General features: G+C 38.1%; 1 protein-coding gene across 1 annotated transcript; it reads left to right on the plus strand.

The window, feature by feature from the left end:
• The first annotated feature begins 7007 nt into the window (after positions 1–7007).
• On the plus strand, positions 7008–14164 carry CMTM6 (CKLF like MARVEL transmembrane domain containing 6). Its single transcript, XM_060683757.2, has 5 exons — positions 7008–7073; positions 7153–7319; positions 11077–11253; positions 11937–12035; positions 12921–14164. Exons 2-5 carry the CDS (start codon positions 7191–7193, stop codon positions 13092–13094), a joined length of 579 nt encoding a protein of 192 aa, XP_060539740.1. The 5' UTR covers positions 7008–7073; positions 7153–7190; the 3' UTR covers positions 13095–14164.
• Positions 14165–17186: the final 3022 nt, after the last annotated feature.

Below are 17186 nucleotides of genomic sequence, written 5' to 3' on the forward strand. Positions count from 1 at the left end.
AAAACTTCAAATAACATTTAGTTCTCTTGAATATATTACATTCTTAGACAACAATTTTTTAAAAATGTAATCAGCTTGAAGGGGTTTTCTTGGCATTTCTAAGAACACATGCACGGCCCTGTTGCGAACTGTTAGTAATGGTAAGTAAAACCCACCCCTGCACCACCTGATGGGGTGAGCAGAATTTGTGTGCAGGTAGTCCTCGAGTTAAATGACCATTCAAAATTACAAGAGCACTGAAAAAAAGGAATATGGCATGACCATTGCAGCATCCCCATAGTCACATGATCAAAATTTGAACACTTGGCAACACATTCAGGAAGGTTGCAGTGTCCTGAGATCATGTGATCACCTTTTGTGACTTGATAATGTCAATAGGGAAGATTCATTTAACAACTACAGTGATTTACTTAACAACTAATTTCTACACCTTGATTGTTTACCTGTGGTAAATTAAATTGGACATGATTTGGAAAAGAGCACACTGCTATAGAAGGCTTCACAGCGAACAATACTTAGTGTAGCAAAGCAAAAGCCATGACGTCAAGGAACTGCTTGCAGAGCTCAGAGACAGGATTATTGCAAGGCACAGATCTGAGGAAGGCTACAATAAGATTTCTGCCACATTGAGAGTTCCTAAGAGCACAGTGGCCTCCATAATTCTTGAATGGAAGAAGTTTGCCACTACCAGGACTCTTCCAAGAGCTGGAGCAATTGGGGAGAAAGGCCTTAGTAATAGAAGTGACCAAGAACCTGATGGTCACTCTGACTGAGCTCTAGGGATCCTATGTTGAGATGGAACAGAGTTCCAAAAGGGAAACCATCACTACATCCCTCCACTGATCAGGGCTTTATGGCAGAGTGGCTAGATGGAAACCTCTCCTCAGTGCAAAACACATGAAAGCCCGCTTGGAGTTTGAAAAAAAAAAAAAAAAAGCACCAGAAAGATTCTCAGACTGAGGAACAAGATTTTCTGGTCGATGAAACCAAGATTAAACCATTTGGCCTCAATTCTAAATGTCTTGAGAAATGAGGCACTGCTCATCACCTGCCCAATATCATCCCAACAATGAAGCATGGTGGTGGCAGCATTATGCTTTTTTCAGTAGCAGGGACTGGGAGACTGGTCAGGGTTGAGGGAAAGCTGAATGGAGCAAAGTTCAGGGATATCCTCAATGAAAATCTGTTCCACAGTGCTCAGGACCTTAGACTGGGCCAAAGGTTCACTTTCCAACATGACAACAATCCTAAGCACACAATCAAGACAACACAGGAATGGCTTAGGGACAACTCTATGAATGTCCTAGAGTGGCCCAGTCAGAGCCTTAACTTAAACTTTATTGAACATCTCTGGAGGGACCTGGAAATGACTACCACCGACTATCGCCATCCAACCTGACTGAGCACAAGAGGATTTACAAGGAAGAATGGCAGAAAATTCCCCAATCCAGGTGTGCATGTCACACCCAAAAATATTTGAAGCTGTAATTGATGCCAAAAGTGCTTCAACAAAGTATTGAGTGACGGGTCTGAATATTTACACCAATGTGATATTTCAGTGTTTTCTTTTTAATAAGTTTACAAACATTTCTAACATTCTATTTTCACTTTGTCATTATGGGGTACTGAGTGTAAATTAAAAAATGAATTTTAACAACTAGAATCAGGCTGTAGCATAACAAAAGTGACAAAAATGAAGGGGGCCTGAATACTTTCTGAATGCACTATGTATTTCATGGATATTTATATGTTCTGCTTGCTCTTTGGGGAAATGCGTTATTTGTATAGCTACCATTGCAAATGTGATTCTCTGTTCCTTTCAATTTGACACATGGTTTCTGTCTGATAATCAAAGCTTGCTGTGAGATTTAAGAGCAGAGATAACCTTTCTGAGGTAACCTAAGTGGGCTTTAGCCGTTCAGTGTTTTAAAAGAAATATTAGAATCATATTTGGCTGCCAGAGAAAACAGCTTTTACTTCGTGGTGCAGTTACATCAAGTAAAAATTCCCCAAACAAACAAATATGCAGCATTAAAATGGTAAGACTTGGTAAGTGGCACAAATGACTACCTGGATTAGCATTGTTCATTTTAATTGTTGCAGATTACCATTTATTGGAGCTCAAAAGTACATTTTGAACTTTAACAATTTAATTTAAAAAAGTAACAATCCCCAAATATAAGGAATTTTCTTTAAAAGCAAGTAAACGGAAATTTAGAGCCAATTTGATGTAGCATCAACTAGAAATTGGGAGACTGTGAATTCTGGTCCAGTCTTGGGCACAAAGCCAGCTGTAACCACTTACTTTCTGCCCTGGGAAAAGGCAATGGCAAACCACTTATGAAAAAACCTTGCCAAGAAAACTGCAGGGATCTGTCCATGCAATCTCCAAAAATCAAATGTAACTGTATGAAAAAAAAGTTAATTGGAAGTGATTAACGTATTAATTAATTAGTTACTGATGTTAAATCTATTCCTAAGAAGTTGTAAGTACTCAGAAGCTTCCCTGCAACCTTCCAAAGTAAGCACCACTTTTTGTTAGTTGTGAAGTGGTGTCCAACCCATTGCGACCCCATGGACAACTTTCCTCCAGGCCTTCCTGTCCTTTACCATCCTCTGGAGTTCATTTAAGCTCACACTGATTGTTTTACTGACTCCATCCAGCCACCTCATTCTCTGTTGTCCCCTTCTTCTTTTCCCCTCAATTGTTCCCAGCATTAGGCTCTTCTCCAGTGAGTCCTTCCTTCTCATTAAGTGGCCAAAGTATTCGAGTTTCATCTTCAGGCTCTGGTCTTCTAAAGAGCAGTCAGGGTTGATCTCCTCTAGGGCTGATCAGTTTGATCGCCTTGCAGTCCAAAGGACTTGCAGGAGTCTTCTCCAGCAGCATAGTGACGGGAGCAGCCTGGCGCTCCCATGTAACACCGCTCCTGCGCAAGCTGCACTGGCTCCCAGTGGTCTTCCGGGTGTGCTTCAAGGTGTTGGTTATCACCTTTAAAGCGCTCCATGGCATAGGGCCTAGCTATCTTCGAGACCGCTTGCTGCCACCGACGATCTCCCATCGACCCGTGCGCTCCCACAGAGAGGGCCTCCTCGGGGTGCCATCAGCCAAACAGTGCAGGCTGGTGATCCCCAGGGGGAGGGCCTTCTCTGTGGGGGCACCTACCCTCTGGAATCAATTGCCTCCAGAGATAAGGAGAATCCAAGACCTTGGTGCCTTCCGCCGTGCCCTTAAAACCTTCCTTTTCCAGCAAGCCGGGCTGGCCTAATTTTTTTTAAGTGTTTTTAAGTGTTTTGTTTATTGTTTTTAATTAATGGGGCCAAATTTATATATGTATATTTTAACTGTATTTTAATACTTGTATTTGATGTTTTTACTTGGCTGTTCACCGCCCTGAGTCCTCAGGGAGAAGGGCGGTATACAAATTCAAAATAAAATAAAATAAATAAAAAATAGTTCAAAAGCCTCAATTCTTTGGCACTCAGTGGTCCAACTGATGGTCCAACTCTCTTGGCTGCAGTCCCCATCTGCTGTGATCTTGGAGCCCAGAAAAATAAAATTGTCACTACCTCCATTTCTTCCCCATCTATTTGCCAGGAATTGAAAGGGCCGGAGGCCATGATCTTAATTTTCTTAATGTTGAGTTTCAAGCCAACTTTTGCACTCTCCTTCTTCACCTGCATCAAGAGGCTCTTTAGTTCCTCTTCACTTTCTGCCATTAAAATGGTACCATCTGCATATCTGAGGTTGTTGGTATTTGTCCCAGTAATCTTAATTCCAACTTTTGATTCATCTAGCACCACCTTTCTCATTATATGCTCTGCATATAAATTAAGTAGGCAGGGTGTCATTATACAGCTTTGCCGGACTCCTTTCCCAATTTTGAACCAATCAGTGGCTCCATGTCCAGTTCTCACTGTTGCTTCCTGACCCGCATATAGGTTTCTCAAGAGACAAATAAGATGTTCAGATACTCCCATTTCTTTAAGAACTTGCCACAATTTGTTGTGATCCACACAATCAAAGGCTTTAACATAGTCAATGAAGCAGAAGTAGATGTTTTTCTGGAACTTTGCTTTTCCCTACTTTCTTTAATTTAAGCCTAAATTTTGCAATGAGAAGTTCATGATCTGAGCCACAGTCAGCTCCTGGTCTTGTTTTTACTGACTGTATAGAGCTTCTCCATATTTGGCTGCAGAGCACATAGTCAATCTGATTTCTGTGTGGATTGTCTGTGGATGTCCATGTATAGAGTCATCTCTTGGGTTGTTGGAAAAGAGTATTCTCTTGACAAAATTCCATCAACCTGTGCCCTGCTTCATTTTGTACTCCAAGGACAAACTTGCCTGTTATTCCGGTTATCTTTTGGCTTCCTACTTTAGCATTCCAATCCCCCATGATGATAAGGACATCATTTTTTGGTGTTAATTCTATAAGGTGCTGTAGGGCTTCATAAAACCGGTCAATTTCATCCTCTTCAGCACCAGTGGTAGAGGCACAAACTTGGACTACTGTGATATTGAATGGTTTGCCTTGGGTTCAAGCAAATCATTCTGTCATTTTGGGAATTGTATCCCAGTATTGTTTTCCCTACTCTTTTATTAACTATGAAGGCTACTCCATTTTTTCTAAGGGATTCTTGCCCGCAGTAGTATACCTGATGGTCATCTGAATTAAATTCACCCATTCTTGTCCATTTTAGTTTGCTGATTCCTAAAATGTTGATGTTCAGTCTTGTCATCTCTTGTTTGACCATGTCCAGTTTGCCTTGATTCATGGATTTTACATTCCAGGTTCCTATGGAGAATAGATCTTTACAGCATCAGACTTTCCTTTTACCCCCAGATGCATCCACAGCTGAGTGTACTTTCAGCTTTGGCCCAGTCGCTTCACCCTTTCTGGCACTACTAGTACTAGCTCTTCCCCAGTAGCATATTGGACACCTTCCGACATGAGGGGATCATCTTCCAGCGTCATATCTTTTTGCCTTTTGGTACTGTCCATGGGGTTTTCATGGCAAAGATACTGGAGTGGATAACCATTTCCTTCTCCAGTTTTGTCAGAGCTCTCTGCTATGACCTGTCTGTCTTGGGTGGCATAGCTCATATCTTAATTGAGCTACGCAAGACCCTTCACCAGGACAAGGAAGTAATCCATGAAGGTAATTACATAAGTAATTACATGAATCATATTACATGAATATGAATTACATGATACACCACTAGAGGGCAGTATTAGATAAAGTTAGAATACCTTATCTGCACACAGCCATATATATGCTTTACAGAAGCATTACAGATCTAACTTTTAAGTCTGTAAGCAATCTTTGTATAAATTATTCTCAGAAATGATAAACAATCAAACTATTATTTTATTTATATTTTCAATATTTTACTTACTAAATATCATACATATTACTTGCATATTTCTTTTCAGACAGACCCCAATTTGCCACCAGAAAACTATTGCCTTTTTAAAAATATAAATACGATCTGTGCCTCATTGTTATATAGACAAGTGTAGCTCAGATTACGATATATTGAAGCATGGAACAAAATCATATTAATTATTTAGATTCACATATTGTATAAAGTTTATTTTTAGCTTAGTACAATGTATGAACAAAGCCACTGAAACATAAGAATGTATAAATTGTAATGTTACAGCTAATTCAATAAACTGTTATTTAAAAATCCTGATTTAGCACAATATGTATTAAAACAGCATTTAAATAGCTAGGAAGGTTTTTCCACTGCTTTGTGGGCATAGTTATGGAATATTAATGATAAAACCTCATTGTAGAATACATTTCTTTAGCTTCAGAGATACTAAATAATCCTATGCTCTACATATTTATTTGCCTGACAATGAGTTACACTGCAGTTTAAAGAAGTATGCTTTGAATAGTTAAGTCACTGTAGTACTTTCTGAAAGTCCAACAAATAAAACTCTGTTCAACTCATTCTCAGTGCTGTAAGGAATTCATGGAAAGTACAGTTTTAAAGATTAATATGACAAATTAAATTAAATCTGTAATATTTCAAAGTGATTACGGGTAGTTGTTTGCTAGATACTAATATATATACAAGAATTGTTTACTATCTGTATACTTTTGCTAATTATAGATGTTTGCTACACTTCCATTCCTGATTTAAAAAAATAAAGCAGCAGGGATGTGATATAACTACACAATGTAAAAAGCATAGTTTAGAAATAAAACTAAAATGGAAACATATAGTGCCATATTTTAAATAAAGAACAATGGAACTGTACTGATGCATGAATAATGCACACATATTCTTGACTGGAAATAATTCTGCATTAGTTAATTGCATCTGTTATTCTGATTTTTCCAGTGTTAAGTAGTACTACTGATTCTTGTTAAAGCAAATGCACCTTGATAATATATCTTTCCTAGTCATTTTCATAGTGAATATTAGACTTTTGTAAATGAACTGCCCCTTAAAAGCTATTTAAAACAAAGAGCATAATTTGTTTTGCATTTTTCCAAGGCTGTAATTCAAATGTAAACTTGTCAATCATATATGGATATTTCAAATGCTGAAAAAGGGATGGAAAATGGAAAGCCACTATAAGGTTGTATGACCACAATAAAGAATTGCTGCTTTTGTTAGCCTTTTAAATTCTTGTGGATTAGTTCATCTAAATTAATTTCTACAATGAGAGTGTTTATGCCCCCTTAGACTTGTACAAAATGTGCTTTGCCCTAGTTAAAAAAACTTTTAATAGTTGTATGCCTTCGGTTTCAAGAGCTATTCAACAGGGAAGATAATTAAAAATCCAGAAATTTGCAAAATAGGAGGGAGGCGGGGGAGGGACAGTTCATCCTCTCTCTGGGCATAACCCCTTTCCCAAACTGATGCTTCAGCGCTGTAAGCTTTGTGGGGAGCATTTGGCCCTGAGCCGAACTTTCTGGGACCTCCCTGCTGCTTTGATTGGCTGGAAGTTTTTTCCCCGGTGCTTTTTTATCATACGCGCGGAGAACTTCGGGGCTATTCGCTCAGTTTGGAGACAGAGGTGCAATCCACGCCGCTTTCTCTTCCTCCTTCTCGAGGTTCGGCGCAGCATAGCCAGAGGGCAGTTGGGGTCCTCTGGGCGGAGACGCGACTCCTTTTCTTTCTATTTTCTTGCAGAACTTGCTTTCGTCTGCCTGTTCTATTATTTCGTGGCCATGGAGAACGGAGTGCCGTTTTACGAACAACCCGGCGTAATGACCGGACCGAACAAGTGGCCTTGCATGGAGCACTGCACCCTCAAGAACTTGAGCAACTGGCGATTATCCCTCAAGTTTGCGCAAGTGGTAAGTTGGGTTTTATGAATAGGTAAGGGAGGAAGGAAACGAGCAGGTGGCACAGACGACCCTCCCTTCGGCGCCGTCTTCCATTCTTTGTGTTTATCTTGTCTTCGTTTTCAGCAGTTCGTAGGCGTGGAAGACTTCGGAATTTTATTTATTTTACATGTATTACTTATTTGCATTCTGCTTTTAATATTTTTACAAATATCTCAAAGCGGTGAACACATGTAACTCACCTTCCTCCTCCTACTTTTCTGACAACAAACCTATGAGATGGATTGGGTTAAGAGAGAGAGTGACTGACCCAAAAGTCCCTCAGCTGACTAGGGACTAAACTCACGATCTTCTGTTCTAGCCCGGTGCTTTAACTGCTAGACCAAACTGGCCCTTTTGTGTCTTTTAAACCGCCACTAATTCTAGCGGAGATCACTGGCACTACCAATGTTTACATGGAGGGCCCGGGAGAGAAGGGGGTACTATCCTGTCGGTACCTCATCGAATATCTAACATGTGGACTGTAAACCCGTAAAGCTGCAAACTCTTGCCCGCCAGCTTCTGGATAGCATTTTTCTGAGAAAGTGACTTATTTTCTGAGCTATTTTTTACTGTCGTTGGGCTTATAGATTTGAAGCCGCCGTTCGTGCGGTTTATTTGGGGCTGTTTTCACATCATTCTGAGAAGCTGCGCTAGACGGTTGATTAATTATAATTTTTGTCTGTATTACAAGCGACTAAAGTTTAGAGAGGACAGCTTTTCGATTCGAGCAGTTTTTGCAGGGAAATGAAGGAACTGTTCGACTACTTTCACTACTCCCCCACCCCCCAGCCCCGTGGTTAAAGATTGGAAAAGAAGCAGGATGATCTAGATTCAAGTTCCCACTTGATTCCACTGCTTTCTGGTGAACTATTGACCAATCCATTTATTGGCAGTATTTCTTTTTCATTACATTATTGTATCAAGTACCATAATCGATTGTATTCTAACATACTGTTCCTCTATTTGCTTTTTGCAGTTTATGGCCCAATAATTATTTTTTTAACTTTGATATAAGAGCCTTCAAAGTCTGGTGAGAAAGTAATTGGTTTAAAAGCATTTCAATACCAAAATAGTGCTAACAAATGAATAAGCACATTACCAGGATGTCACTCAAATGCTTAAGTTTTCCAGTCAGGAAATTGATTATGGGGATAATTATGAACTCCTATTTGGGAAGGAAGTGAAATCTTAATGGGAAAATAATTGAAGCCTGCTTTGCACTTATTTGATTAAGCCCGTATAGAAAATTAATTCTATAATATTTTGCTACAATTTTTCCCATAATTTATAATATGATATTCTGGTATTTTATCCCTTGTTTGCTTCAACCCATAATATTTTGTGTAAGACAGCTAGCAAATCTTCTTCCACAGAGTCTAAGTAACTATAACTTTAGATCAGATATGTATGGTCTAAATCCATATAAGTTTCATAGCTGAGTGGCGATTTAAAATTTGGTTTTCTCATTCCTATTTTTGACATTCTTAATCAAATTTTGACAGTCTTTTCAGAATTCATCTTACTATTGCACTTAATAACCTAATTCATCAACACATTTTTTTGTTAAAATTTTCATGAAATAATCAAATCTTTATGAGAGTTTTATTATCTCACACCCAAGTCCCTTTAGGAGAATGCTACAATCTTTAAATATTTATTTATTTATTTATTTATTTATTTATTTATTTATTTATTTATTTATTTATTTATTATATTTCTATACCGCCTTTCTCCCGTAGGACTCAAGGCAGTGTACAGTCAAGAAAAATATAGACACACAAACATCATAAAATTGCTAATTAAAATTATTACTTAGTTTGGTCAATTAACTAAAACCCAGAATTAGATAACATTTAAAAAAAATCATTCACATGTTCATATGTTTAGCCCCGCCTGTTGAAACATCAGGGTCTTAAGGGCACGGCGGAAAGCACAGAGATCAGGGATATTCCGTATCTCCGGGGGCAGTTCATTCCAAAGGGTTGGAGCCCTCACAGAGAAGGCCCTCCCCCTGGGAGTCGCCAGTTGGCATAATTTGACTGACGGTACCCTGAGTAGTCCCTCCCTGTGAGAACGATATGTTAAAATATAAAATATAAATAAATATAAATAAATATATATTTATATTAAATATAAATAAATATATATTTAAGATATATAAAAATGTGTTTTTTTTAATTTAATTTGTTTTGTATTTAAATTTGGAGATCTGTAAATGATGTCTGGAGAAGTAACAAATGTCTTGGCTATTGAATTGCTCATTATGTTATAAATGCTACTATCAATGTGTGAAACTAGGCATTTTATATAATGCCTAGGAAATCTATAGAATGGGAAATCGAAGTATTTTGATTTTAACATTTCACACATATCCTAGGCATTCTGTGCAATGCCAAATGATAAACCAGCAAAATATAAATAGTCCTGCTAAAATATCATTCTAACCTTCCTTGTTGCAATAAGTATAACAATACTAATCTTTTTCTCTTATTTTTTCTGGTAAGAAAGTCCTGTACTTTATTTTGCATTTCTTCTTTCATTTTCATATACATCTTTTCAATAACCCTAACCCTTTTCATGACTCTCCTTTCATACTTGGCCTAAATAGTACTTATCACTCTGCATAATACTAAGGTGTTCTATACAATGCCTAGGGAAAGTATATAGCATGTTAAAATAACACAGACATTTCATACTTTGCCTAAAAAGTCACACATTCTATAAATTTCATAGGCATTCTATACAATGTCAGCTTTTCATATAATGCCAGTAATATAAACCATACTCAGGAAAAGTGTTTCAGAATGCACAAACCAGCTGTGCAGACTTTGTAAAGACACAACTGTTTTAAAGAGTAGTAGCTAACTGCTATGTCATACATATACAATAGCTCCATTTCTGAAATAAACCTGAAGCATTGCAGAGTCCTGGTAAGTACTACACCCTGCTGACTACAGCAGAGTCCTGGTAAGTACTACACCCTGCTGACTACACCCTGTCATCCACTCACTTGGTGAATGTTAGGTTGAATTCCTTGTTCTCTGATGATAATGTTTTATATTTCCAATTATTATTGTGCAGATTTTGCTTCAATTTTAACTGTTTATTACCTGCATCCTACCTAGAGTGGCTTCAGTGATTGATTATCAATAATAAATGGATTAAATAAAGACATCATTTGCTGTGCTGACATATTTTGCTGAGCAGTATTTCTTCCCATATCATACCACCTTCAAATATTTGTTTGTGTGAATAAAATAGATAAGCAAAAATAGGTAAGACGTTTGCATTTCTCTTTCTATTTGATTCAAATAATGCCCACTAAAAGAAAAAGGTAATGGCTGTAGTTTGATATTAATAGAAGAGATATATATAATTTAATAGATAACTCAGTCATTCAAGCCTTGTTCAAATTTTGACATAATCTTTTTTTTTTTTTAATTTGATTTATATGCCGCCCTTCTCCGGAGACTCGGGGTGGCTTACAATATGTTAAGCAATAGCCTTCATACTTTTGTATATTTATACAAAGTCAGCTTATTGCCCCCACAAACTGGGTCCTCAATTCTCAATAAATGCAGATTCCTTTCTTGAAGCCCGAGATCTAAAACAAAGCATTTCTTTAAAAGAATGTGTCTTTTAAAATAAGAAAGAAGGATTTGTTACATAGAATTGAATCATCCAATAAATGATTGCTTGCTTAATCATCTTTATTCTTTATCAACAGATGCTGTCCTTCCTAGCCTTTATTGCTGAAGAAGCTGTGATGAGATCCAACTCCTGTCCTGGACTTTACATCTTTGAATTTGCGAGCTGCGGTGCCTTTATTTTAAGCATCTTAATCCTGGCTTTATATTGTACTACTGTTTATCAAAAGGCTGGAGAAGACAGAGTAACTTGTGTGGTAAAGAGGCATCTTTTCATTTTTGTAAAAAATTGGAAGCACACAATTTAATATGGTCAACGGAGAAGAGTTTTGGTGACTCCATTTTAAAAAATTCAAACAACGGTCTTTCCTTCCATTATTTTCATAACTTTGTAGCATCAAGGCTAGACCTACAGAAGATTATTTTATTTTGCTTGTGAGGAATTGTTGCTTTGTCTCTATGTTCAGCTTATCTCACATGCCAATAAAAGAGATACTCAGTAAAAAATAGGTGAGAGCCCAAAATTTGTGTTACGAAACAAGACATTTGTTAAGTGAATTTTGCTCCATTTTATGAATTGTCTTGCCACAGTTGTTAAGTGAATAACTGCAATTGTTAAATTAGTAAACCAGTTAAATGAATCTGCTTCCCCATTGACTTTGCTAGTCAGAAAGACACAAAAAGTGATCACATGACCCACAGGAAACCACAACTGTCATACATGTGAGTCAGTTGCCAAGCATCTGAATTTTGACCATGTGACCATGAGGATACTGCAATGGTTGTAAATGTGAAAAACAGTCATAAGTCACTTTTTTTTGTTTTAACTGAATGGTCACTAAGCGAACTGTGGTCAGTTGAGAACTACCTGTAATTAATGTGATAGAAATGAAGGATTAAAATGACATGTATTATACTTTTAGTTTTTCTTCTTTTGTAGGATTTCTTTGTTGCTGCAGTAGTAGGACTGCTGTTCTTCCTGGCTTCAATTATATTTACTGTAACCGCTGAGAAGCAACTGATTGAAAATACTGCAATTGTGAGTTCATATTTGACAGATTGCTAGGATTGCCAGGATTGTTATTAAAGCAAGGAAGAACAAGTTTCCGGTCCATAACGCTATTGCACACACTAATAGAGAACTTAGCATTTAAATTAGTGTGAATATATCATACTTTGTATAAAATTGGCACTATAAAAAAAATATTCACCTGATTTAAAACGTAAGCTTGCCCCATATAATATAAAACCACTTACTATGTTAAAAAAATGGAAATTCATTGGCCCTTTAATCTGGCATTGCAGCAAGCAAAACTGTTTATTGGTCCTTTGCAATGAAAACCAGCAAAGTCATCTGGTCTTTAGCAGTCTGAGGACCTAAGCACTCTGCAGTAATCAGATGACTGCAAGGAATATAAATCCTTTCTTTCCCCACCAGTCAGTTAGAACCAGTGGTGGGTTGCCCCCAGTTCGGACCAGTTCACAAGAACCAGTAGTAAAACCGGCAGGAGGCTCCACCCACTGACCCGGACGTCATGATAGGTGATCTGCACATGCGCAGAAGCTTCTGTGAGCCAGTAGTAAAGGTAAGTAGGACCCATCCCTGGTTAGAACTGAAGAAGCTTCTTGGATGTGAAGTGAAACATTTTCAAAGGGAAAAAACCCAAAAGAGTTCAGTTGCCTTTTTGAAAAAGCACCTTTGAGACGACCGTAACCTGGATGATTGAGACTCTCCAGAAACCCTTTATCTACTTCCTTAAATTGCCTGTCATCCATAGTTCAAAATTATTTTATTAATTACAAATCATGAAATACATTTCAGGATTTTGCTGTTTCAAATATGTATGCGTGCATGGGTTGTTTCTGTGTACCTGCAATATAAGGGGATGATGCATAGGTCATTGTGGTTTTTTTTATTTAACAGACATTTGGTTTCTGCGCAAGTACATTATTTCTTGTGGATGGTGCCCAAATAATGATGAAACGTATCGTTGAAGAGAAACTGCTAGAGACTATCCCAACACTTCGCCGCAATCATCGTGATCGTCGCGATCATGAACGGCGTGACATTCAGATGTTAAATAACCACCGGGTCTAAGCTGTAAACCACAATGTCTTTTTAATGCATGCTAATCATAGTTGAAGAGATACTGTCCTTTAAGGTATAAAGGTAGTCCTCAACTTATAACTATTTGTTTAGTGACCATTCAAAGTTACAACACCACTGTAAAAAAATGACGTATGACCTTTTTCATACTTATGACTTTTGCAGCATCCCCATGGTCATGTGACCAAAATTCCAACTCTTAGCAACTGGCCTGTATTTGTGATGTTTGCACGTGATCCCCTTTTGTGATCTTCTGACAAGTAAAGTCAATGGGGAAGCCAGATTCACTCATCAATGGTGTTATTAACTTAACAACTACAATATTTCACTTAACAACTGTGACAAAAAGATCAAAATGGGGTAAGGCTCACTTAACAACTGTCTTACTTAGCAATGAAAATTTTGTGTGCAGGTGAGGTTGTAAGTTTAGGACTATTTGTATCTAGATTATTGAATTTTATTTCAGCTTTCTACTTCTTAATCTACAATTCCTATTCAACAAACTATATATTATATTATACTATATTCATATATTAAGAGACATGGTGGCTTAGTGGCTAAGATGCTGAGCTTGTTGGTCGAAAGGTCAGCAGTTCAACAGTTTGAATCCCTAGTGCCGCATAACGGGGTGAGCTCCTGTTACTTGTCCCAGCTTCTGCCAACCTAGCAGTTCAAAAGCACGTAAAAAATGCAAGTAGAAAAATAGGGACCACCTTTGTTGGGAAGGTAACAGTGTTCCATGTGCCTTTGGTGTTTAATCATGCCAGCCACATGACCATGGAGACGTCTTCGGATAGCACTGGCTCTTCAGCTTTGAAACGGAGATGACCACCACCCCCTAGAATCGGGAACAACTAGCACATATGTGCAAGGGAAACCTTTATCTTTACCTTATTATATTATATCATTTCTGAATTTCTGAATGCTTGCACTTATTTTATTTTTCATATATGTATGAGTAATAAATGTGTAGCATTCCTTTGAAGATAAAAATTTTATCTGAGATTGTTAAATCCTAATGCATTGCTTTTCAGAATAAATAGAGAGAATGGAGCATTAAATAGTTTGTTGTGGTCATTCATATTCAAATTTAGATTTTTATTTTTTTAGTTAATCTTACTGTGTATACCTGTAGATGTTCCCACATTTTCTCACTAAACATTTTGTTATTCCTTCTTAAATCAAATCAGTCATCTTAAACTTTTAAAAAAGTCATGGGGTTTTATTGTCAGTATTTTGAAAATTAAGGCTTCTATAATACAAATGGAAGCTGCATCAAAAATTGCAGGGTATGTCCCGTTCAGCATTCCAGAAACTATGTCCACTCCACCTTTCTAATAACTGGACATTTTCTTTTCATACTTGTAGGGGATTTTTTTTGTATACATCTAAATTTTTAGTTCTCTTATCAGTTTTTTGGAATGCTAATCACTAGGGATCCAGTTCTGGATAGCCTTCAACTTCCATTAATCACAGCTTAATCTGTTAAAACTATCCTGAATTCTGCATTATTGTGACTTATGGCATGATCTGAGCTTCATCGAAGTCATATTAGCTTTTAAGCCATACCTATCTAATCTGCTTTGCATAGAATATGGCCTATTGGCAATATGTAATAGCACTTGGGCAGTTAATACACCAATAAAGTTAGCAGCCTAAAACTGGATAATCAATTTTAGATACTTGTTTAGATTTTAATTACTTTTACAGGCAGAAGAAAACAGATCATATACTCAATTAAGGTTTCTGATGCTTAGAATACTAGAAATGTTTTGATCCACATAAAAGTCTTAATTAGGATTTTTGCTCTACAAAAGTCAAGCCATTCATAATCAAAATGCTAAGTATATTGAGTAGAAATAGGGAATTGGATGCCCTGGTACAGGCTAGTTTTGATGCTTTTCCTCAGTCCAAGACTATTTAGGCAAGATACACTGTAGCTTTGGATGCACTGCAGTTCCTTGGGTTTGGACTAGACTGGCCACAGGAATCCTGTTGTGCGGCACCCAACATCATCCCCTGGATATTCATATGGGCCCCACCTTGCCTGCCTTTAATCATTCTTTAAATGAAACTCACTTTAACAATGCTCTTGCTTAGCAACCAAAATTTTTAGCTCAATTGTTGTTGTAAATCGAGGATTATCTCTGCCTTCCTCTGCATGGCAGTCTTGCCTAGTAAACTCCTTCCCTTTTCTGGGAATTTCTCCTCTGCATTAGAGGCACATCTAATTATATTAAGATGATATAAGGTCTCCTGCTGGAGCAAGGGTTGGACTGGATGACCTCAGAGGTCCCTTCAAGCCCTGGATTGCTGTGCTGTGTCAAAGCATCCACTGAAGCTGCATCTAGTGCCAGGGTCTGTGGTCCTTCCTTCCTCTCCTTTTTCTCTCCCTCCCTTCCCACCCTCTTCCTTCCTTCCTTCCTTCCTTCCTTCCTTCCTTCCTTCCTTCCTTCCTTCCTTCCTTCCTTTTCTTCTTGTCTCCCTTCTCTCTCTCTCTCTCTCTCTCTCTCTCTCTCTCTCTCTCTCTCTCTCTCTCTCTCTCTCTCTCTCCCCCTTCCCTTCCTCCTTCCCTCTCTCTTTCTAAGGCTAGGATACTCACCCAAAACAAAAACTCCTTTGCATGAAGCTGGCTTCTGGCTGCCAGCATTGGCAACTAGCTGATTGGCTGGTGGCTAACTGTCCCAGAAGGTGAAAAGCCTGGGATTAACAGTGTGGTGTCGAATGGGCCGTGCTGAAGCGTATGGGACAGAGGGACTGTGGCCAACTGGCCGTGGCAAATGGACAGGAACGTGTCAGCAGAGGAGAAAAACTAGAGGAGAATCCCCCAAGGCAGAAGGCTGGCGGAGAAGCAGGCGCAGCCAAGGGTAGGAGGTGAAAAGTCCTAAACCCAGTCCAACCACCTGCTCATGCAGGAGACCTATATTAGGGATTTGAACCACCAACCACCAACCTTTCTGATCCTACTTTAAAATGTGCACAGCTGTTGAGAGAACAGCTAACAAAAACATGCAAGGTGGAACTTTACACAAGTAGTCATTGTTTAATAACTGGTCACATAGCAACTGTTCTAAGGTGGTGAAGAGATGAAAAGGAGGTGAAAAGTCCCATTCCAGGTTGGACTAGATGACCTCCAAGTTCCCTTCCAACTCTGTTACTGTTACAAAAGACTCACGTAGTAGCATCTAAAAATAGGGAAGAAAAGGAAAGACTAGAATCAACCTACTGCAATTTTAATGGTAAATGTCTCATTAAATTTAAGGCTTCCAAATATTTCAAATAGCAAAACTTCAGAGGTAGCATAGATGCCTCCCATCAAACCCTTAGGGGTGGAGGATAATCAACGAAATATGAATTTTGTCTGCATTAAAATCAGGAGAGTGATGAACCCATAAATATGTGATAGAAATGTGATGTGCTGCACCTGAAATGTTTACTGTATTTAACTAGCAAAGCATATTGGGGCATTTTGTCTAATATTATGAGAAGACAAATAATATGTTTGAAAGTTTCAATGTTTTAAGAAGCCATTAGAAATCAAGATTAACCAGTTTGTAAATCATTTTTTAAAATCAATCTTTTTAGACTACTTGTCTTGTGCTCAAAACAACTGAAGAGTAAGTATATTTTAATTAACTCTTTTGATATTATTTTTGTAAGGGCAAATAGATAATCACTTACTGAAATATGCAAAAAGGAAAATCAGCTATCTACATGTGTGATGGGAAATTTGGGATATAAATTTATCTTGATTAGTCAAGAAAATATTTTCATAAAAGAGATCACTGAAAAACTGCAATTGTTTGAACAACCAACAAATGAAATAAAAATTGCTTGGGAATAAAGGTACTCCTTGAATTCTGCAGCCACCGGGCTTCCGGTTCCGATCGCCATCGTCGCCAGACGGTCTTTTATGACCTCCAGCCCCACCGCCCGTAAAGAGCTGCCTCCACAGCTGAGAGGCGGCTTGAAAAAACTCCGTTTCTTTGAAGAAGCGTGAGGAGAGCCGGCGAGAGTAGGTAGAGCCCCTGTGAAGTCCCCAGAGTGGTTTTTTTTTTGCCTCTGGGGAGGAAGCAGGATGAG

Source organism: Pantherophis guttatus, chromosome 4, assembly GCF_059756535.1.
Source record: "Pantherophis guttatus breed Tessera chromosome 4, ASM5975653v1, whole genome shotgun sequence".
NCBI classification, from domain to species: domain Eukaryota; kingdom Metazoa; phylum Chordata; class Lepidosauria; order Squamata; family Colubridae; genus Pantherophis; species Pantherophis guttatus.